Source organism: Rhinolophus ferrumequinum, chromosome 2 (genome assembly GCF_004115265.2).
Source record: "Rhinolophus ferrumequinum isolate MPI-CBG mRhiFer1 chromosome 2, mRhiFer1_v1.p, whole genome shotgun sequence".
Classification (NCBI taxonomy): Eukaryota; Metazoa; Chordata; class Mammalia; order Chiroptera; family Rhinolophidae; genus Rhinolophus; species Rhinolophus ferrumequinum.
In genome coordinates, this window is record NC_046285.1 from 17,233,904 (window position 1) to 17,259,408 (window position 25,505).

Here is a 25,505-nt window from a genome sequence, read left to right on the forward strand (position 1 = left end):
GTGAATGAATCACATATATCAATGATTTAGACCTGTGACCTACTATTTCATAACCTGACAGGCACTTTCATGATTGAGTATCCCACTGAGTACAGATAGTTAATTCAGCTTCTAAAAGTGCTCAGGTTTACAGCTGGAAAGTAACTTAGATATCTGAGTTTGTTAATATAATTTCAAGTTGCAAAATAGTACCTAAAGAAAAAAATTATCAACCCCCATATCTAGTCCGTCGTGCACATATGCATATGTGTGAGAAGGTATCAGAGTTGAGATAGGCATTTTAATATTCATTCTCAATCAATCCCCATAATAGTACAGCAAAATAAACATTAGCAAAGGCAATTTTGCAATCATTTTTTTATTGATTGAAACAAAAAGACATTTTCCAAAATGTTACAATTACCAGTTAGGCCCTCAAAAAGACAGAGATATCAGCATCTACAAAGATATTAAATGAACAAGAGATCACAAGATAAAACATGCAAAATAAAGCATGGATGAGTTCATAGATAATGATTTTTATATTATCCATTGAGTCATTCTTAATTTTATATTATTTCTACATATTTATTACAGTATTTCTAAAGATAGTTTGAAAAAAAAACCTAATAACAACCTTGGTACCCTGTAATTTAGATGAAGAGATATAAGAACAAATAAGGTCACCAAATATCCATCTTTAAAAAAAAAATACTGTATGTACTCAACAGAAATTATTATACAAGATACATGATTCAAATTTGAACTTAAAAGCATCAAATAATTGGCCAGGAAAGTAAAGTTAAATATATTATATTAATACTTCATTTCAGAATCCTAGCTGCTTAGATATCTGGAAAATATAGTCTAGGACCCCTAAAATTTCAAAAATATTCCCTCTACTTCTTAATGAAACGTTTAACATGCATTTGCATAAACCAATACTGCATTTCAGACATCTGACGTTTTGGCTAGACATTGTATTTTGCAAAGCTTACGTATTATACGCTATGTGACAACGACAATAGGAAAACAAAACGCACATCTCCCCCTGGAGGAGCTGAAACCGGGTCTCTTCAGTTGGGCAGATCCACGTTGTGAAGGATGAGGGCCACTCGGCTTGGAATGTACACCTAGGTCAACACAATCGTGTCAGTGCAATTGAAAGCAATACTGAATGTGACGTCATCAAGTAAAGGGACTGGATACCCTACAGCGTTTGCTTCAAGTTATCTTTACATTTCCACGGGCTCCGAGGAGACTCAATTCCACAGTTCCAACCTAAAACCAATGTCAGGCACCTTTACATCAACCGCCACTAGAGGGCTCCATACGCTTTGCAAAAGCCAACGTTCCTCCGACACTAGGCTATACATGGCGCTCACTGCGGTTGAGATTCCCGGGTGGTAAAGGCTGGCTGCCTGCAGGTCACAATGTTGGTGTCCTCAGGGGAACAGAAGTAATATACAAAACACTACTTTCCATCAGGACACTTATCGTTCTGTTTTTTGTGGGGTTTTTTTTCGGTTGGTTGTTTTCTCTTGTCATTGTAAGTACAAAAACTTAAATGTCATATAAGGGATCCTAAGTGTATTTTAGGCCCCTCACCAGTTTAAGACAATCAAAAAGCTTGCCGCTGCACTTCAAAAACAACAGGCACCCTCCCCAAGCCCCGCAGACTCCTGACTCAGCGCCTCCCTACATAAGGACAACTCTCACTGGCTCGCTCGCTCGCTGGTCCCAACTCAGCGCATCACCGGCCTCTCTCCCCTCACGCAGGAGGTTTCAGCCACAGGGGCCTTTCAGTTTATTAAACATGTCAGTCACACACTTCCCTTCCTCTGGATCTTTGCTCAGAACACCCTTTACCTTACTATTAGGTTGGTGCAAAGTTAATCGCGGTTTAAAAGGTTAAAACAACAACAAAGCAAAAACCGCAGTTACTTTTGCACCAGCCTAATACTTCCTTATCTCTTGGATCTTGAAATCTCCCAGCTCCAGGGAGAGGTGTTCTTGATAACAATAGATATGATAGTTTCTCCATTTCATGTTTTATCGCAACACTATTTTTGTTTCTTTCAGAACACTTAATGCAACTTGTTTTTTTTTTTTTTTTCCCCAAGTTTATCATCAATCCTCCCTACTAGACTCTGAGCTTTAGGAAGGCTGAGGTCACATGTCTTCATATTTCTAACTCTTAGTAGGTGCCAATAGACAAAGTAGGTGTCAGTGATGATTGAATGAAAAACTAATGAATAAAGGGATAAAGAAAAGTGGAATCAATATGTGCATTGTGTGTCTAATGCATCTCAACTCTGCAAATGAACACAATGTTTTCCCTTAGGGTTCCTGTGATAAAGAACTCTTATAATTCTTAAAAAATCAAATACATCAATACAGTTGGTTAGTTTTGATCATTAAAGATGAAAGCAGTTTTACGAAGGCATTTTGAGAAATTTGTATTATGAATTTAATAACTACAGAAGAGTTTTTCTCATCTTCAATTAAAAACAACAATGATTTAGGAAATGATCATCATCATTTGAGAAAAATTCCATAAATGCCATCAGTCACTGGGTAGCTCAATGCCTCACGGTATGATTTACAACCCACTACTTCCAAAAGATAAATATTATAGCCTTGCAGTCATCAAGTGTGGGGAAATCATGTATTTCAATGCCACAATCTGTTTCCCTATAATTTACACCCTGTTTTTCATGTCTTACAGCTTTTAAACCACATCACAATTTAATTGCCAATGGAATCCCTTTCATTCAATATTTTCTCTTTGACTGAGATAAGTAAGATGTTAAGGGATTGGTTCAACAAAAAAAAACCTGGAGGTACCCATGAGCAAAAGAGGAATGGTACCGATGATTTAGACAGATCCAGTCCACAGGATGGCATATTGACATAATCAAGCTAAAGCTAAAGCAACACAAAGGAGGAGAATTAAAAGAAACTAATAGTTAGATTCAACCAATTTCCTCTCCAAATCTTATCAAAACAGGTATGAATCAAGAGACTCCCTCCTAGGGAGTTTGCCATGTTCAGTTTGTTTAGTTTAAACAAACAATAGTTTACTCTATGTTTAGTTTGAGGAATCATAGTTAACTAGGTATAACTAATTAGTGGGACAGCAGGTTATAATCAGAATGGTTCTGAATCGTTCTGTTATGAGCATTCTAAGACTAAAGACTGATCTAAATTTCTCCGCAGTACGAGAGAGCTGGACAAAAGAATTTCACTACCCTTTACATTAAAAACATTTCTCTGATATTACATGGTCCAATATGCAGACAAAAGAATTCTGATAAACGCAGGTCTCCTGAGAAAGATGCAGTGGAACACACAAGCAGGACAAATAATGATAAGTCTCTGCTCAGTGTGGGGCACAGTTATACATCAGAACAAGTCACGCCAATCCATTTGGATCCTACACAGTTTTGGTGTCTGTTTGATGCATAACATTATACTAAATCCATTAATAATATAAATTGTAACTATAAACTGTCAGTGTAGAAACAATCTTACTCTGTGATCTCGATATTGTAGCTAGACCAAATTTAAGAGAAAAACAAAGGGATGGCCTAAGAAGTTCAAGGTTTGCAATGCATGCATTGAGTTTTTCCTATTTTGTCATTTAATGGTTTGAAAAAATGCTCCAAGCACTCTCACTAAATGATGCTGGTTATTTTATGTAAGGGGCTTTTATGAAGCCAATTCCAGTTACACTGAGAGACCTCTTAACACTAGTTGCTCAAAAACCTTCAGTTGATAATTGTATAATATCATTAACGGGAATATTGTGCAATTATAGCATTTTTTTTCACTGCAGTGTTAATTACCAGAATGTGTTCATGTTACTCTAGAGCCTTTGCAGTATAGGAAACATGAAAGAATTTCCCCAAGCAAGTGATTTTTCTTAACTGGGGCTATACGTGGAATTTTGAGTTTTCTTTATTAGGGTTCTGAGTATGTAAATCAATTTTCTTAGTGGTTAGGAAATGATTACCAATTATACTAAAGAACTTAAGATAATCAGAGCTAACCCTTATGGTGAGACAATTATAGACGTCAACAATTTGGGAGCTCTATAATTCAGTGCTAAGTATTGGCTCTATAACTCTCATTTTATAATTTTAATTCTAAAAATAATTTTGATTCATACAGCAATAGAAGTATAAATTTAAGTACTTGTTTATATTTTGTAAATTGTTTTTATTTATAATTAGAAACAATTTCTGTTCTAGTATATGTATTAGAAACCATTTAGTATGCACATCACAGAAAAGATATGCTGATAAACAAATTTACTATGCCCATTTACTAGCCATTAGCCCTAAACGTTTTGTAGCTAGGATCACATTAAGAAAATATAAGACAATGTAATATATGGCCATGAATTTCATTTTTTCTAGCTATATTTATAGTCAACCCTTCACAAGGAATCAGAATATGACAGTATAATCCAATTCATTTATTAAGAGAGTCAAAATGCATACTAATCAACCCAGTATGCATTTTGACCTCCTTAATGACTTAATCACTATGCCAACCATTAGTATGGCTAAGAAAATAACTGATCAAATAATAACCTGCTATGTTATGTCATGTAGGCAAAGTATTACGTTCTTTGAGGATCATAATTAAGTTGCCAAAATTAATTACACAACTTTTGAAAACAGGTGTCAAAAATTTGAAAACAGAAAATTTTTGAATAATTTTAAGTAAAAAATTACTTTAAAGGCTCATGTTAAAATTTTCTTAGAAATTGTTAAATTTATCAATAGCATATGATCAAAGAGTGAGACCATCATTCAATGAAAAGGTCATTAGATCCTTAACGGTATACATACATACATTTGCTATTAAAAATTACAAATCGTTTTGAAAAATAAGGGTGACATAAAATAATTTTAATTTTCATGCACATGCTGTAATTCATAAAATATTCCTAAGAAAAAAAAGAAATCTTAGTTCTAATTCATTATTTTGTATTAGGGTTAAGAGAAAAGTGATGCAATAAATATTTCTATTTAGAAATATCTATATATAGATATCTTGTGTAATAGCTCATGTAAATTAGAAACATAACAGAGTAAACTTTAAGAAGTTTGATATATTTTGTCTGAACAAAATCTAAACATTTTTATCATTTTGGATAGAGTAAAAGACATTTCCCAACTGCTAAGCTGTATTTTCAATACTTTCAACTGAGGGACAATAAAAAGATACATCCATGCCAACCCCCTATTTAAATCAAAAGTCTACTTCTAAGCCCCCAAATTTAGAATGGAATACAGTAGTCTCTCCTTATCAATGGTTTTGCTTTCCGTAGTTTGTTATTAGCAGTCAACCTTGGTCCAAAAACATTATAGGGAAATTCCAGAAATAAACAATTCATGAGTTTTAAATTGCACGCCATTTTGAGTAGCAGGATGCAATCTCCCTCCACCCCTCTCCATCGAGCAGGGATGTGAATCTCCCCTTTGTCCAGCTTATACACTCTGGACACACTACCTGGCTATTGGTCACTGAGTAGCTGTCTCGGATTCTCACACGACCATCGCAGGATCACAGTGGTGGTGTTCGGCTAAACCTTGTTTTACTCAATAATGGCCCCAAAGCACAATAGTGGTGGTGTTGGCAATTCAGATATGCCAAAGAGAAGCCATAAAGTGCTTCCTTTAAGTGAAAAGGTGAGTACTGTATAATGAGATATTTGAGAGACCACATTCCCATGACTTTTATTATAGCATATTGTTATAACTATTCTATTATATTATAAATTATTGTTGTTACTCTCTGACTATACCTAATTTATAAGTTAAACTTTATCACAGGTATGTGCGTATGGGAGAAAAACAGTATACAGGGTCCAGCACTACCCACGGTTTCAGGCATGCCTCAAATTCTTGGGGCATCCCTGTGATTAAGGGAGGACTACTGTAAACAGATCGACTTAATGATCAGGAGCCTCACTGTCAAAGAAATCAGTGCTAACACTATTGCATTATTCACCTTTCACTGGTTGAGACTGTTTTGAGTTCCTGCAAAGGAATCAAATTCACTTCATTTCCAGTTCAACACTCTCTGTTCTTCCATTTGTGTCAAAAAATTGAACTGATGAACCAGAGAAGAGAAAGAAAGCCCCCCTCCTGCCCTTGGCCTCCAGTGCACCAATGAACACACAGGTTCACGTATAAGTTCCTATATCAAGAACCCAAAGTCTAGAGCAATGATTATGCAAAAACAGACTTTCCAATAATGGCCAGTAAAGCAGAATGGAGAAGTTCTGCCTGTAGCTTCTTGGCATTTGTGAGACACGCTGACTGACCTTAGAAAACAGGTGTCAACGTTAGTACTCATGCCGTTCTCCTCTGGCTTCCCAGCTTTAACTGACGGAGCACATACACACAACGCTGGAGAGGTACCTGCTGACGTGGCTGCACCTATGGCTATGTTCAGATTCCTTCGAGCTCTTTTGCTATCTTTCAAAACATATTTGACACTTATTCAGCAGATCCTTTGGATTACTGAGCTTGCAAATTAAGCTTTAGCAAATACTGTGTACTAGTGATGATGGACAGAAATTTCATGGAAAAGGCAAAAGTTAGTCCAGGCATATGGGAGCCAGAAATGATCTCTCACTGGTGATGGGATGAGATTTACAGCGTTTACGGCCATGTTCAAGAAATGTGGCTGTATTCCAGCACACACAAAACCAGTTTAATACAGAGTTCCGTTATAATGAGGCATTCTTATAATATGTATGGTTTTTAATGTAATTTCTTTCCTCTGGCTCTTCGAAGGATAACTCCTGCAAGAAGGAACCTGTTTTATTGGAATTTCTGGCCTACTTGGGCTCCCTTATTCTTACATTAAAGCCAGTGATCACTTCGTCTGGAGCCTAAAGACTTATTTAAATGAGTAATTCCTGAAGCGCCTGCAGTCATCGAAAACAAGATGGTGCAGGCTGCTGGAAGACAGAGCTAATCTTTATCTTTCTGAGTTGGAACAGAATTCTATTACAGGCAGTGGTTAAGCTCTCTATTCTATTTCCCAGGTGCTTGCAGTGCTGTATTCCTCTACCTGTTATCGAGACATATGTGATATCCTCCATTCCACCTGCTAATTTAGAATTGCACATTCCATCTTTGCAAGATCAGTGCAATTAGTGCTTGAAAAGTAATCTCCTGGCTGTTGCTACCACTGGTTAGTGGGCTTGTTTTAATTATGACAGAATATCTTCACTCTTCTAAAACTGAAAGGATGCCAAGATATTTTGTGCTTACTCCCAAAGATTGTGAGCCCTCGCCTAAGGTTATAATTTCCCCAAAATTGAGAGGGCTTCTTAATTGTGTATCTTCAAAGCATCTATTGTCTTCACATGCTTAAAATACCTTAAAGAAATGATTGAATAGTTATGACAATAATAACTTTAAAATATATGTACAATGGCATGTTGCAGTCTCCAGTTTCCAAAAAGCTTGGTCATGCTAATGAATTCATGCCTCTTAAGAATCCCTTCCCGTAGGGAGGGTACTGTTACTTACTAACCTTCATTAAATAGATGACAGAAACTGAGGGACAAAAAAGTTAAAATACTCAAATTCTTGGAGCTAGTAAATGGAAGACTGGGGGCTCGGTCCCAAGTTCTCTGTCATGACATCCTGGGGTCTTTGCACTAGAATTAAGAATTTCACTATGTAAGAATTTTGCTGTCTGAATATTTCTCCTTTGTGTCTGAATTAATTGGTTCAAGTTCAGCTTCATAGCAATCAGTTGCCGCTTCTCCATGCCTTCTCTTTACAAGCTGAATCATCTTCCCCAACCCTCCAGGAGTCTCTAACTCTTTGGTTATTTCAGAGCTTTAAGGTAATTTTCTTATTCATTTCAGAAGCTATTTTTGTCAATCTTAGTTTACATGGCAACATTGAATGTTCTGACAAACTACAGCAATCATTCCGGGAAGAAAGAATGTGATAGCACTATTGAACACTCTTAGAAATGCATGGGTATCTATAGCTTATCTAAGGATAGATCAGCATCATCATTACCACCACCAATACGCACGCACGTATATTTAAGGTAACACCTAAGTTTCCTGTGGCTAGTGCACTTTCGTCAGAGCTTATAGCTAACAAATCAATCCTGCTCACCCCTGCTCTTTTCATTTATTTTAGGCCACTGCCTTTGACACATCAATTCTGTATATAATATGGTGGTTTACAAAGTGAGGTGCTCGTACCACTTGAAGACATAGGAATATAACAGGAAATTGAGGGAGCCAGTGGTCCCATACCCATTGTCCTATTTAACTTATACCTACATTATTATTTTTTTTTTTTAAATGAGAGAATGTAAGAGCTACAATGAAGCTGGATATGTCCTGGCCTCATGAAGGTGAGATAAATCTTAATCCAAGACCTCCATGGTGAAAAAAATTCAGATCTGAGACAGAGATAGAAGAAAAGGGAGAAAAAGAGAGACACAGGGGAGGGATTGAGAGGGGAGGGGAGGGGAGGGGAGGGGAGGGCAGGGGAGGGGAGGGGAAGAGAGAAGTCACATGCCTAGTCAGGAAAAGAAAAAAAATATGTAGAATACAGATGTGGAATTCAGCTTATTATCTGGCCATAAAATAAATAAAGATTTCCTTCAAATCTGGGGCGTTTCTACATTCTCGATTAAAAAAAAAATTCAACTTAGTAGTTTAAAGCAACATTCCTTCATTTGTGTTAACAACACAAAATAAAAAAATAGTTATGTAGTTTAATCCTTTCTTTGGTAATAATATGAAGAAACCAGATAATTTTATAACTAGAATAATTCAGTCTTCAATTGCGTACATGAAAGAAAAAAAAAAGATGTATTTTTATTAATCCTGTTAAGGTGATTTCAATTAAACTTCATTAGGTAGTCACTAATGTAGAAATCGCTTATTGTAAAATATCATAGAGAAAGCAAGAACAGAAGGGAACTAAATCGTGTCATTAAAAATAGAAATGTTCATAACAGAACAATTTAAAAATGGCTTCCTATTTTTTGTAATAATTTTAATCCTATTAATATTCAAACTTCCTCAATTGTCCACCAAATTTCCCTTACCACACGTTTTCCAAAACCCAGTTCCGTCCAGCACCACACCCTGCATGTGTAGCAGTTCTCCTTCCATATCCACCCCATCCCCACACTTCTGGATGTCGCTTTACTTGTTGAAGAGTTATGTCTTTAAGGAAAAACATCACCTTATAAGTAAGGGATTCAATTTCAATGTAACGAGAATATCTTAAAGACATTACTTACCAAAAGAGAACAGGAACGCCCATTGTGTTCAAAAGGCTCAGAGAAGAAATCGGTCTTGTGGTCCAGCCTCTGATGTCCCCCATACTCAGCTGAGTCTGAATCCAGCACAATTTTGAACGTACAGAACTTAAGGAATCACAACGGCTCAGGGCTTGAACCAGACATTATAAAGCATGTTCTGAGACAGCAGTTTAAAAGTGAATATTCTGCACACTGTGAAGTCATGACTTCTGCTAAATACTCATCCTCCTACTACCAGATTCTCTTGTTTGAAAGGGGCTCCACCGGCTATCTAGCCTACACCGCACGGATCCTTGTTATTCTTTTATCACAGCTCATCCTGGGGCCATCCAGCATGGGACTGAATACACCTTTTAATGGAGAATCTACTCTCTTCTCAAGACAACCCATTCCTTTTGTTAGAAATTCTCCTCCATAGTGAACAGCGATTTGACTCCTTGGGACTATTTCTACACAGACAATCCAGAAAGAGTAAGTTCAAATATTTAGTAACCTTTCAAATATTTAATAACAGCTATGTCATCTCAATGTGTCCTCTACATACTAGATACACATTAAATATGATAGAACCTGTGATCATGCCTCATTTCATATGGGTTTTTACTCCTACCCCATCTCTGAATTCATCAAGTTTTTTCTAGATCCCGGTTATGAAAGTGAGGAACCTGGAAATCAACCACGTGTCCATGTGTGGTCTGAGAAGTGCAGAACCCAACGGGCTTATTCCTCCCACTGGTTACAGGCAGTAGGTTATCAACACACAAGATCATGTGAACTGCTACCCATCATGCCGCAAGTGCATTCATGCTGCAATCATATGATATGCTATAATTCAACATCTGATTCTTCACTGTGAGTTATTAAACATGCTAGCATTACTAGTGTTATAAGAAAATAAAAGCTACGGTTATTATGTTCCTTATTATGCTCAGAATGTCTAGACATGACGCTTTGATACAAAACTCCATAAGAAAATATACATTGGTACTTAGAAATCTTAAATTTCTTCTAGCCTAAGGAGGGATATACAGATGGGTTTGTTTTGTGTTCTGTTTTCCTGTTGTGTAAATCTTGAATCTCAGAAATGTCTGCATATTTTCATTACAACAAAAATTAAAAGGACATATAGGTAACAACAATGGCCATCATTTTCATGACTGAGGAAACTAGTCTGGGCAGGACATTCAGATGAACTTGGAACGGGGACGTTTGCTGGGAGTGGTGGCTCCATTTCAGTCAATCCAGGTCGGTCTGATTCAGAGTCAGACTGATAACATATTAGTGTGTTTAAAAGAGAAAGAACAGAGAGATTGAGATTCAAAAGATGACTGACGGGGACAAGCACATTCTAAAGTCACTCAGTATAGCTAGAAACGATTTGAGCATACCAATTTATATGATGGTAAAATATGGATAGTGAAAAGAATGAATTGGAGATGGAGTAAATAAATGAAGTATTCTGGAATGGCAGGAACTGTTACAATAAAATGTTAGCTTTGTTTCCCCTTCATCTTCGTTCATTAATACTTGTACAAATCTTCCAAAAGCAACAACAAAACCAAGAGTACAGGTTAGAGAACAAGGTCCTAGGATACTTTTTAAAACTTTTGAAAGAGGATCAATTACTCAATGCCTGGTTAACAACACAGATTAAAGCAATTTTATCATCAAGAGCAGGGGATCCCAGTCTGTGGGATGACCATCACTGGCCGTATAAGGGCTTCACTAGCTGAGTCATTATCGTAAGGGACTGAGAAGCTATATGAGCATTAGGCATTGTCTGAAGACTGAACTCTGTTATTTTACACATTCAATGCTGTGTTTCAAATAATATGCATGCTTTCTGATTAGTAAAATGCAGATTCATTTAAAAAGTCAGAATTTATAGTAAGTTTTTGTCTATGTATTATCTCAATCAAGGATACTGAAAGAACAACTGTTGTATAATGATCCGTGTCTTTTTGACATTGAAAGGGATCATCATACTTAAAATCATTAGAATCTATTCACTTAATACATATAATTTGTAGCCATTAAGGAAAAGCTTGCAAAACCCATAATGAAAGTTTCAAACATCAGTTTAGACCTATTTCTCTGATCTATAATTGAAAGAAAAAAATTCTGCTGTGGCCACTTTTGGAATTACCCAGTCCTGTGTCTGTATTATCCAGGAAACACAATAGGTTCTTTAAAAAATGCAAACCTTAAACTCCAGAAAGTCCAACGATTGGAAACACTAATTAAAAATAATGATTGTGAAAGAGCTTTATCATTGTAAATTATTACCACATATTATTCAAGTATCAGGAATACCCCGTCTTTTAGGAACACTGCTTAAAACAAAAATGTTTTTAAGATGTTATTTTATCAACTGGATTTTTTTCCTGTTCTCCCACTCAGGCATTCCCTCACTCCCTTTCTAATGTGGCCTGTGTATGTGTGTGCATGCGCATAAGTATGCACATGCACGTGCATGCATACATACATACATACACAACCACACACACACACACACACACACACACGACATGGGACCAACATAGCACCCAAACGCCTTCAAACCCCCAACTTCCACTAAAAAAAAAAATCTCTCTGAAAATATAACTCAGAGCCAATTTACACTTATTTTAATCTACCTTCTTTATATGGTTTTCAATTCCAGAGTAGATAGAATAAATTTAACAGGTCCCCTCAACATGCCCTCTTTTAGTCATAGCTACCTCCCTGCACCTAGCAGTGCCTTCTCATAATAGGTTCTGAATACATCTTTGAAAGTGATGCTTTGAGTCACCAAGAAAGGTCAAACTATAGACCCTTTTTTAAATATATATTAGAAGAAAGTAGAATACACTATCTTTATTCCCCTGTTCACTTACTAAATAATACAATGTGTAAGGTACTGCACAAAAAAAAAAAAAAAGCATGACTAAGACACAGCCTTAGTTTACATGCAATTTACAGCCTGTAAGGAGATATCAGACATGCACAACAATGTCTACATATAAAGCAGAAAGCATTATTCAGTGCGAGGTGGAGCCAAGAAGAAAACATAGGACTGACACTCTGTATATAAAAAGTTTTGAAGGCTGGACTAAGCTGTTAAAATTGATTTTTGTAATTAAGTATGAGAATGTTGACGATTTATGGGAAAGGTTATGACAATCAAGAAAATTAACCTGGAGGTTGGTGATAGAATAGAACAGACATGGGAAATCTTAAGTCAGAGAAACCAATCAGAAGTCTGACAATGGTCTCTGGATAGTAATATGGCCTAACTCGGAGAGACATAGATACATCAGTGAGATTTTGGGTGTACAACTAATGGTAGCAGATGGTGAGGAAACTGATTTTCAATTTGGGGAAACAGAAGTGGAAGCGGAGAACGGTTGTGCCCAGACACACAAGCAGTTTAGTGGCAAAGCTCGGCTGTACACATAAGTCAAAGGTACACCCAATTACCCTTCCCTCCACAAGTGGGCACCCATTTTATTGGTATGCTGATAATCAGGCAAAGTGTTTCCATATGCAATTTCTTGTTTAATTCTAAAGTTGAGATTCTACAAATAACGATGCCAGAATGAACATGACACGAGAAGAATAAAGATGAGAAAAACAGATAAAGTGATAGTCATCTAAAGGATTAATGAAATTTAAAAGATTGGTGTTAAAGGACTGAATTTTTAACATTCCTTATGGAGTCTGAATATCTGTGAAGTTTCTTGCATTTGCTCTTGACCCATTTTTTGTTCATGTGGTTCATTTGATCATTTTATAGGTGAACACAAAATAGGGAATCAAAAAATTTACCTTGTTTAATTTTGGAAAATACAGTAGGAAAAGAATAATTGAATGACAGAATTATTTTATGGAGACTTGTTAAGAAGGAGATCAAACAGGTTCTTACCCCTTTGAATGTCATTTTAAAACACGATTTCTTATTTTAAGCTCAAGAGCTTCCTAAGTATTTGATATATCTATCAACAGGTTGAAGCAGGTAAGATGTGATAAGCATTATTTTATAATCTATGTCCTTAAATTTGAACCAAGGAAGAGCCATGTTCTGAAGACCTGTACTAATAAGATTAAAGAACAGTGAAGGCATGAAGACTCTTAAATTCAATGGCTCTTCAAATACTTCAAAAGCTGCTGTGTTTGCTCAGCCACTTGATGAAGTGTCTGTTCAAAGTATAAGGATTTTGATGTAAGAAGTACTATCATTTATATCATTCTGCACTAAACTCACTTCACTCCCGCTGATGAAGCTAAGGAAATGTATTGTAAGATACAATCCCTGAGGTTTCAAACTGAGTGACAATAAGAGGGGTCCTCCAGTGTCTAGATGACCATAAAGTTGGCAGAGCTAGTAAGTTACCATGTATCTTTAGATGTAAGACATCAATAAAGTGAAAAAAATATATGTCACTACCAAGGCAATCATTGTAAGGCACATCCTAATTGAAGACATGTTAAAATGTGAAAAAAAGTACATCTTAAGAATTCATGAATACAAAATTAGTGAATACAAAATATTGGACTAAAATATTTACCTTGCTCAATTTTGGAAAATATAGTACGAAAAGGATGATAGAATGATAGAATATTTTTATGGAGTTTTTTTTAAAAGGAGATCAAATAGGTCCCTATCCATTTGGATGTCATTTAAAACTATTTGAATATTTAGAAACAAAGAAAAAACCAATGTCATATATACAGAAAACAGATTAGTGGTTGCCAGAGATGGAGTGTGGGAGAAATGGGTGAAGGAGGTCAAAAGGTTAATATATATATATATATATATATACACACACACACACATATATGTTATATATATATTCATTCACACACACACAGACACACACACACACACATATGTATGAATCTAGTATGTTAGTTTCAGATCTGAGTCTTTCATCACCCCACCCTAACAGTAATCCATACTGTTAGGATTAAGTAACTTCTGGGAGCTGAATGACTCCAGGACAATCAATATCAAAGGCAGAAAACATTAGACATGAAATTCTAAGGAACTGTGACCAAACATCCTGTAGAGTAAATACAGGTGCTGAAAACCAAGGAGATTTTATGTTTTTTTAATAATCTCAAAATAACTAACCAGCACAGGACATGCCACAACATTCTAATGTAACTCTTCCCTTTTGGTGCGTCAGGAATTGAATTTTACTGATTACAGGATCTAATCCACAAAATCCTAGGTTATGGCTATATAGCATGCGTTTCAAATAGATCTCTCTTTACTTTATAAATATAGCTAAATTATACCTGGTTTGTTGTTCTGAACCACAGAAAGGGCCATACATTACAAATTTTAGTTGCTTTCTCTGCAACTCCAAATGTAGGCATACCAAAGAATTTTGACGTGTTGCTGTCCATTTTGTAAATGTGTATGTGTGTTAGTGTGAGGTAGAGGGGTGGGTGTGTGTGTATGAGAGAGAGAGAGAGAGAGAGAGAGAGAGAGAGAGAGAGAGAGAGAATCAGATTTAAGCATTTCCATCTTTTTGTGATCTAGAATATATATTAACTTAAAAATTCATCACTGGAAATGAGTTCTGATATTTTAATTGTTTCAAAACTATTTTATGGTAATGTGGCATATGCTATTATGTTACTTTCAATGGTAAATATCCATTTATCTTTGTTCTCTCCTCGACTTTAGTTTAAAAAAATACTCCAATACTATAATAAATAAATTAAAATAAAATCCAGAGAGTAACATGAAAATAGAGAATTTACTATTGAATGCAGTCTAAATATATTTTAAAATAAAGGGAATGCCAAATGCAACTTGTCTTTAAGGAGGCAATGTGTGTTTTGTTTTTGTTTTTGTTTAATCTTCTGAGTTCTCAGTAAATGTTTGGTGTCCAAGATAAAAGCAACATCTTCATGTATGAACTACACGTCCATTCACGTTTGTGAAGACTGTCTTCATTAAAAGTTTCAATGACAACCACACGTTTTATTGAAGTGTAAAACAGAAATATATTTCTAGTATAATCTAGGATTTGCTCGTTTCATCAACAATAGGTTTCTGATTTTAGACCAAACCATATCTCCAATTCCTTATTTACTTCCTTGGCTATGGATTTTTAAAAGCCATACAATACAAAATAGCAATAAAATAAATTCAAAGAATGAGGGGATCAAATATGATTATCTACTGCATTAATGTATTGCTATGAAATGCATATTCATGAAAATTATTAATTTATTCTTGGGCATGTTTAATGACACACATCAGCAAACAGCAAATCAATTGATAATACAAAATATCAGTGCTATATATTTCTTTATGCAAACAGAAACAATATTCTAAATACTTTACAGAATACTTACTTTGACTAACCTAATTAGAACTCTTCTTTGTCCTGCAAGATTATATAACTTGAACTAAAAAATATCATTGTTTCTCAATAACTCCAGAAAGAATTTAAAAAAAGCCTACATTTCTAGGCTAACCTTCCTCAAAAAGTTGCTCTTTGTGTCATTAAAGATTGCCCAAAGAACTTGTAAATTCAACTATTTGACAAAGCAACAATTATTTAGAACTGCAGAAGAAAAAAATAACAGATTTTTGTTCACCTTTTAACCAAATACTGTCATCGAAGTGAGTTTTGACCATACAGATTCAACGTTCCTTTTACAAACACACTGTGCTTTTGAACTCAAAATAACTTTACAGGCTACAAAGAAACACCTTTCCCCCAACTTACTCCAATACAGCCTTCAGTGGAGTCCAATGCAATATATGTAAATGGAAAAGATAATTGGAAACTTCAAAGTCCCTGAAAAATGACAATTATAAACAGTAAGTAAGCATCATCTGAGCCATTTCATGCAGACAGCGATAGAAGAAAACATCCTAAAACAGTTAAAATATGCTGGGTGCATCCATGGGCTTTGGGGTCCAATTACATTCTAATCCCAGTTCTGCCAATTATCAACTTTGTGTCTCCAAGCAAGTAACTGAATGTCCTAGAGGCTCTGTTTCTTGTTGGTAAAAGGGAAGTACTACATCAGAGGGTTGGGAGGGCTAACTGAAGCAATCTACATCAAGTGTTTCACACAGTGCCGAGCACTGAAAAAATTCTCTGATTATTCGCTGCTGTTTATATTATTATTTTTTTATAGGCCCTGGAGCATTTAAATTGCTGTTTTAAGTGAAGAAAAAAGTAAAAGTGGGTCTATCTTTTCTCCCCCTAACTTACATTTACACCCAACTTGGCCTCTTTGTCTTTAATGACCTTTATTCCCATTCCCTTCTGCCATGTCTTTTTCCTTTCTAGAATCTAAACACTTTCCTGTTATATGAAAGATTTTAACTTTAAAGTTTAATGGGACTATATATCAAACTCTTTGAGGACTAGACACTTTTCGAAATTTAAAGTTTCTTTCTTTTTTTCCCTAAAGGAAAATGTTCAAACTTCTGAAAAAGACTAAGCCTACCCTGAACACATTGAAAAGTAAACTCTTCCTCATACTCTCTTGTACTTGTCCAGCTTTTTCACCATAGTGTTACCAACTTTTAACCTAGTATGTATTTAATTATTATAGTTTAACAGACTATATATTTAATTATTATAGTTTTCTGTCTTTTAATATTAAAATACAATCTCTATAAGGGTTTTCTGTATTTCCCCACCACCCCCCTTCCTTCCTCCTAGGACCTAGATTAGTACCTAGTATATTTATTAAGTGGATCTTCCTTTCATTTTTTTCCTATTGTAATATCCTCCTTGGGTTTTGATCTATGCATGTTTTTGCTAAACTTAAAAAAATTATTTAAGACTATTTTGGCCATAAAAAGAAAAAAACATTGCGTTTTCTTCCCTTATTTCATGAGGTTAAAATTTCAGATCTGTACAATATAACTTCTAACACAATCCTATTTCATTATCTACAAAGTTCTACTTGGACATTTTGAAAGGTTTTTTTTTTTCTTCCATTTTAGAGAAGTCACAATAGTTAAACATATGCATGTCAGTTTGAAGCAACTAATTCTCAGGTGAATAACTCTGATTGATATGAATCCTGGAGGTAGACATTTTATATAATTCTGAATTAAACTGGACAATGATTACATGTTTACTAAAGTCAGTATATACTCAATGACTTGCATTATCAACTTGACTAGTTAGCTTTCTCTATATAGATGACTGAACTTAAGCATAGAATATCAAAATGACTTGTCAAAATCATATATATATATATATATATATATATATATATATATATATATATAAAACTTGGCAGGGTCAAAATATGAACCTAGGTATAATATTTCTACCACTCTACCACCAACTGCCAGATAAAGATTGCAAAGCATATGAACATTAAAATACTTAATTTTGAACACTGATTATTTTGGTCTTGGCAGTAGAAATACGCCTTTTCTTTATTTAAAACCACATTTATTAGGAATATCAGAAAGTTAAGGTGTGTTACTCTTTTTCTTTTAAGACCAAATAGAAAATCATAACACTATAGGGTTCACTCAGTGCTTCAGAAAGCTGAATGAGAAGGGGCTGAGCTAGCGTCCCATAAAAAAGCTTGCAGATGTGTCTATGTGTATGTGCGTGTGTGTGTTTGTGTGAGTGTGAGTGTGTGTGTGTGTGTGTGCGCACACCTGCATCATCTCTTCCAGTCATTCCTGAATACTTCTGGGCACACAGACACCGCAACTATCATAAATATACCTAGATTGGTGACTGTGAGGGAGAAGATTCAAAGTAAACATTTCCCCATATGCACACACACCCCAAAAATGCTTTAATCACACACACATATACACACAATTGCTAATAAATCTATTTTTCAGGGGTATAATAAATCTAATATAGTAGCTTGCAATCATCTTTAAAACAATCATATTGGTTTAAACTAATTAGGTGGACATGGAAAACTATAATAAAAGAGTAAAGCTGTTGAGTTAGTTTTGCAAAGTGTATGTTTCTACAATTCAAAACGAAATAAACAAATGTTTTGGTTATGATTCTCAAACATGATGATTTACATAATTCAAATGAACAAAAACTCTGGCACATTTTAAATCACATTCTATGTATATTGAATTGTTTTCATAGCTACTTCACAAATGTGAGTTTTATTTACACTATCCAATTATTTGTAAAATCCCAAAGTGATGAAACTATTATAGTCATAAGAGTTAATCTAATCCAGTAAGATGATTCTATACATTCCTTAGGTAAGTCATCTGCCAGCCACCAGACAAACTATCACCAGGAATAAATACCCTACATTCAAAATGATTAAGTCAAGAAAGGAAATATCTACAATTAAATGCTTCTAATGTAAAAGTACAGGGACGTTCATTTCCCCAAATGTGTCCAAGGCTGTGTCTATTGTGTGTGGCTGAAACAGATCAGAACTTCCATACTGTAAACTTATGCCAGCAACATGGAACGACTGTGCATATCATAACTTCTACTACTTAAGGAAGAACACAAACAACAGCGTATCACGAAACCTGCTATAAGCAGAATTCTTATCTTTCACCTCTTCCTAAAGTGTTCTTTCCTTTATTCTATGGGATGGTTAGTCCAAAACTCCTTTTGTCCTCCAACATCCTTCAGTACTTATCATAACACTTTATCAATCAGCACTTGAAGCTGAAATATGCTTAGGTTTATAATTCTGGTTTAATTAAAAAAAAAATGAGTAGTCACCTTTTTCATCAAAAAGTTATTTTACCCTTTTGTTTTCTTTAAAAATATTCCATTTAAATGGATCTGTGTTTCTGAGTGTCAGAAACTAGGATAATATGACACTACATAAAGATGACATTTAATCAGAAGCACCATTACCTTTTACAAAGAAAAGCAGAGAAAACAAATAAATTCTAAGTAGTTAGTGAAATGTGCTTTACCTATTTTTTTAACTCTTTATTTTTTTATTAAAATTTATTGCAGTGACAATTGTTAGTAAAGTTACACTGGGTGGTGAACACACAATGTGATATATAGATGACATATTACGGAATTGTACACCTGAAACCTATGTGTTTTACCTATTTTAATGCCATTTCTACAGGGAAACAAAACAATGAATTATCTGGTGCACAAATGAAAAACTATGCAGAACTTAGGGGAACTAGAGTTAAATCACATGAATGTTCTTACTAGAAATATGATCTTCTGAAAGTCATAAATCATTCTGATGCTCAGATTCAGGTTGAAGAATACTTGCCTGATCGGCATCACTAAGGTCATATGAAGATAAGACGAGTCAATGTAAATAAAAATAAATAAATAAAAATTCATACACTGTACAGTGTTATGTAAATTTAACTTTTGGTAATAATTTGGAAAATGTGTCCTAAAATTTATCTCCTAACCCAACCAAATGTATTTAACTTAAATGGACTAACCCAGGTCATGTTAGAGTTCTACCTCTCAGAAACCTATGATTCTATGCTGCCCAGTATTTCCTAACGGTCATTAAACATCACAAAATTAGACCTGATGATTAAGGCACAGATCCAGGTGTGAGGGGTGATTAAGGACCATCCTCATGGAGCTGACAGTTGAGGCCATGAGCACGTGTGTATTCTTCAAGAGAAGAGCGCAAGGAAAGAGAATAAATGATTGGATTTGGATCTGAGGGGTAAAGATAACACAAAGCATGGGTAGAGAGAAAAGGAAATCAAGGGAGTGCCGCAGCATCTGGAGAAAGAGGAGTAAGGAAAAAGATGGGCCGATAGTACAAAAGTGAGGAAAGTATTTAGCAGGGAGGGGAAGACATTTAATTCCAAGCTGTAAAAAAAAACAGAAACCATTTTGTGGCTGTGAACTGGGGAGCAGGAAATGAAAAGAGTAAGTAAGACAAGAGGATGTAGGCAACAGAGGAGAAGTACCGAGTTTCCCCGAAAATAAGACCTAGCCGGACAATCAGTTCTAATGTGTCTTTTGCGTCTAATGGAGCAAAAATTAATATAAGACTCAGTCTTATTTTACTACAATATAAGACTGGGTCTTATATAATGTAAGCCTGGCTCTTATGTAATAAGACCCGGGTCTTACATTAATTTTTGCTCCACAAGACACATTAGAGCTAATTGTCCAGCTAGATCTTACTTTCGGGGAAACACAGTATCCACTCGTGTTGTCCTTTCATTTGCTTCCTTTTATTATCAAATTTCTAGTGCATTTTTGGAATGATGATGATGACAGCGATGATGACCACTGCAAAAACAACTGCAAAAACCACAATTACTCACACTGAGCTTACAGTACGTGGAGGAACACTGTAACTAAGCCTTTCACATGCATTAACTCCTTTAATTCTGACGATAATTCTGTTAGGTTGGTGCAAAAGTAATTGCGGTTTTTGCAATTGTTTTTAAACTTTTAAACTGCAATTACTTTTGCACCAAGCTAACACAAGTAGGTTTTAAAGATGAGGAAACCAAAACACAAAGAGGTTACTTCCATAATATGAACAAGTGGAAGAGACGGAACTTGAACCCTCAGATGGTCTTATTTCAGAGCCCGCGCTCTTAACTATGATCTTAGTAACAAGAGCAAATGTCTCTACGTTCACATGTGAGATCCAGAAATACACAATACTACTGGTGGCCATGCAAGTTAAATAAGCCTTTGGGGGATATAAATATTAGGGCAAGAGAACAAACTGAAGAAAATAATGTTTCAGAATCAGAAAAGAACGCTACTGCCAGTGAACTTATTTTTCTTTTGTCTGTTTTAGCTGGAAAAAAAGAAGACTGTTAGGAGGAAGGTAGAAAAGTAAAAACAGACCATCTCCTTAAATGATAAAGAGCTCATGGGGGAAAAAGAACACAATATTTAAAATTGTGTTTTAATTAATTGGTTGCCGATAAAAGGTAATATGCTTGTACTTCATTAAGTTATGCATTAATTAAATAATTTTTCTTGATAACATCTACAGGATAATTTCCTTATTCAATAATTGATACCCATAACTACCAAAAAGAATCATAATTGATTTCATAAATTTCACAATTAGATATTATGCATTTTTTCATATTAGGCCAACAAATACTACATTAACAGAATCAGAGATGGTTCTTGCACATGGTCATACTGAAGCCAGTGTTTTTAATAACACATTACTTTTCCAAGAACACTTCACTTTTTCCACTTTTCTCTGGAGAAACAGAAACTCTTCTTTTGGTTGTGGTATCCACATATTCTTTGGAGCTCTTCAATTATTACAGTGAACAATTACATCATGGCTTAATTTAAAAAAAAAAATCTTCTGGGAGTATTCAGGTGCCATTTTCTAAATAAACGAAACACGATCACTGAGTTTCACCCTACGGGACTCTGAGTAAGAACAGCTTAACAGAAAATGATGGAAATGAAAATATCTCACTTATAGAATATCCAAACAGCTTTCTGTCAGGCAGGAGATATACATTAGGGGGGAAAAAGGGCAAATTTCTAATGAGATCCTGCAGGGAAAAGCAATTTAACGTTCAGTATTAGAAATTTATTTTAGACACAGAATACTCTTGTTAAAAAAACACTGGCATCAGATATAAAGGTGAGAAATATAATTTATTTTTTTAAATAGAAGAGAACCATCTGTGTTGGACTGATGAATAAAGGACTATTTTAAAAGAAAGGTTAGATAAGAAATTTTTTCAGGCCAATGTTTTCATTGTAGATTTCCTTCTTCCATATCTGCAGTGCTGTTCCCTAGGAAAGGAAAAGATTCACTAAAAGAGATAATGAGTGTAAAGTGCTGTGGAGTGTAAGGTATATTAAGTTTGTACTAGATGGTAGATCTTATTAGGAAAGTCTGTTTAGCAAGTATTCTGACAAAAGATTCTAGCATATGCATTTCAAATTCTACAAAATTATGATATATTTTATTCATAATATTTTATCAATTTTTCCTTCCTACCACTTATTAAATATCTGCTCTAATGGAATAAATAAATAGATTACAGTAATCTCTGTGATTTATTTAATTGTAAACAACTTCAGGTTTTCTTTCACCCTTAGGTAGTTGTATCCGCCATCTCTCCTTCCATTATCCATCTGCATATACATCCACCTATCCATCCATCATCCATCCATCCATCCATCCATCCATCTGAATGTCTGCCCATACCTCTCTTCATAATTATACATCCACCCACACATCCATCCATCAAAATTTTAGCTTTACATTGTGAATACCTAATATATTCTAACTAAAGATATAATTATTAAGATGCAGGTAAGACTCAGTCTCACTATGTATCTTGAAGTCAACTTCCATATAATAGTATCTCTCTTTAAAAATTGGTAAAATTGATCATCCTAGGCACAAATGTCCCCCCCTATTACTGATACAATTGTAACTTAAGTATGTATTGTTTTGAAATGTTATAATAATGTTTCTGATTTCTTTTTCCCACAGAAGGACAATATAAAACAGAAATCTTGACTGAGCTACTGTTAGATGAATTACTCTAACTAAAGAAGACCATCACTGAGCAACTCACCTATGAACCAAAAAAAACACAAAACCCCCAAAAATAAAAGCAAACAAACAAACAAACAAACCAACCACGAAATGCTGTTGAATATCTCAGAGCACGGAGACACTGAAGAGCACTCAGCTATTCCAAAACATTCAAGACAAAACAAAACAAACAAAAAAACAACGAGAATATATCTCACAAAAAAACTTAAAACCATTTATGTGTAGTAAGGGCTTATTCATTATGGTCTATAGTTTTACGCGTATATATTAAGCCAATCTAAAAGTGTTATAGCAGTTGCAATATTTTAATCATGCAAACTATTTTTCTTACTTTGTGATTCATCTCAAATTCCTGGATAGAAAAATGACACTAAATCATAGGCTTTTTATTGCCAGTGGATGTGGGGGTGTCCATCTGTCATTACAATTAGATCACAGGGATCGTTGAACAGAGTGTAACAAAGAAAAATGGTCAGAAGGACCACTAGGTATCGTTTCCAAGCATTACTAACATCTTGAAAGTAAAGAAGGCTAACTTACGTGATGAGTGTATATCATTTTGACGCTGAAGAATGAAAAGGAGGACCTATATTAATTACAAAACTGCTAGTAGGATCAACAGTCTCTGTTCACATAAAGAACACCATCATTAAATTGCAGCAGCGTACACACTCACACATACACACACTCACACATACACACACTCACACATACACACACTCACACATACTCACACATATACACACTCACACACGTACACACATACACATACACGCACTCACACATACACACACTCACACATACACACACTCATACATACACACACTCTCACACATACACACACACATATACACACACTCACACATGTACACACTCACACACACACACTCACACATATACACACTCACACATATACACTCACACACACGTACACACACACACACACACACACACACACACACACACATACACTCACAAGAAAAAGAAACATGCTTGCATCTGCTGAAAGTCACTGTTGTAGATCTTTTCAGCAAACCCTGTATTTTTAAATTTTTTTCTTTTACCAAAACATCTATACCCTGGAAAACTAGAAAGTTAAATTGAGGTGCTCTACTTTTTTAGTCCAGAAATTAATCTTCATATATAAAATTTTGATAGTACGTGTCATTTAGCTAACCCTAAATTAAGTCCTTTGTTTTCATTTGTTGCATAAAGCATAAATTCTAATAAACACAGCGTTACATAACCAGGCTTCAAAGGCTTCTGTAAATTAAGCAACTCCCAGCAACATCTCTGCCTTCAGCCATCACACTCCAGTAAATCATCCAAGTGACCTTATTTGCTCATTAAAAACTCTGTGTATGGGTTGCAAATGTCAGAGTCTGAATTTACATTTTAAAAAGTACGTCTTGCGGCAATTTAATGAAAGTATTTCAAAGATCTCAGGTCAAATCCAACTATTTACTCATCTGTTCCCTTAGCTTTAAATATTTCTAGCCTGGATTCACATATTCCTCACCAGCCACACTTGACGATCACTCCTCTTACCAGTTCAATATATTGTAACAGTTTCAAACACCATTTGGAAAGGGGGCTGCTATTACACTATTATTTCCACCCCCACCTCCACAGCATGCTGACAACAGATTTCAAAACATTTGATTTTAGTGTTATTTATGGTCTCAGAACATGAATGTGTGTACACCGAGACACATGCCTTAATAAGAGCTCAGGGTTTACTTTGAATATGATCCAGTCAACTTCCATGGCTATGATGCATCGGAGGGGTTTCACTTGGAACACAGACCATGACCTATTTATAGTCTACTCTAGAATATGGAGAAATCACCACAATTGCCCTGAGTATGTCCGCTTTCCTTTTTTCCTGAGGAAGATGGTGCCTGGGACCATAAGGAGAATTTCTGGAGAAGAATTTGCGGGGAATGATGGCAGGGTGCTGAGGCAAGTTAGCTGCTGAGAGAGAAGCTTGCTGGCGCCATGATTCTGTGTATAATCTTCTCATGCTACTGACTTCCCCAGAATCATATCAAAATTATTTGGAACATCATGAAATAAATCAACAGTGAGACTACTACTGCTACCACCACCATCCACAAGGCAGTACCCATGAACCGAAGCCCAGAAGAGACTGGAAGAGAGCACACGGTATAGGAGAAAGCACATGGGCTTTGCAACACACCACTCAACCTTTATCAGCTGTGTGCTGAAGGGAGTTGCTTTCCTCAGTTTACTGGTCTGTTACAGGAGGCTAACACAAGCCACCTTCTAGGGCGGCCAGAAATATTAAACTAGATACTTAATGAAGGCTCGCAAACAGAAGGATCTCAAAAGAGGTTCCCTACCACCCACACTGTCCCCAGCACCACTCAAAATTTTGCATCATCATTTGTGTTATTCAGAATAGATGAGAAAGAGCAGTTTGCTCTTGGGGGCTTAGCAGTTTATCTACTGATTCAATGCTAATTTGATAATGTTCTAAGTGAAGATAATGTTCTAAGTGAAGAAAATAAATATAATGTTTCTGATAATATAAAGGGCATTATGTTTCTTTCTTTATAGCTACGCAATGTGAAATCATAAGCAAATATAATGCATCAGGAAAACATATATTATCTTCCTAAGCATGAAACTGATAACCGACCTACTCATATTTAGGTCTCAGTTCTGCACCACCCACATTGCTATCT

The 25,505-nt window shown here is 35.3% G+C and overlaps 1 protein-coding gene across 1 annotated transcript in view; it reads right to left on the minus strand.

The window, feature by feature from the left end:
- Positions 1-373: 373 nt before the first annotated feature.
- Positions 374-25,505, minus strand: part of GBE1 (1,4-alpha-glucan branching enzyme 1) — a 253,230-nt gene continuing 228,098 nt past the window's right edge. Inside the window, 2 exon segments of the mRNA XM_033134959.1 lie at positions 374-1,112; positions 9,289-9,406. Coding sequence (XP_032990850.1) covers positions 1,056-1,112; positions 9,289-9,406 — 175 coding nt within the window. The 3' untranslated portion in view covers positions 374-1,055.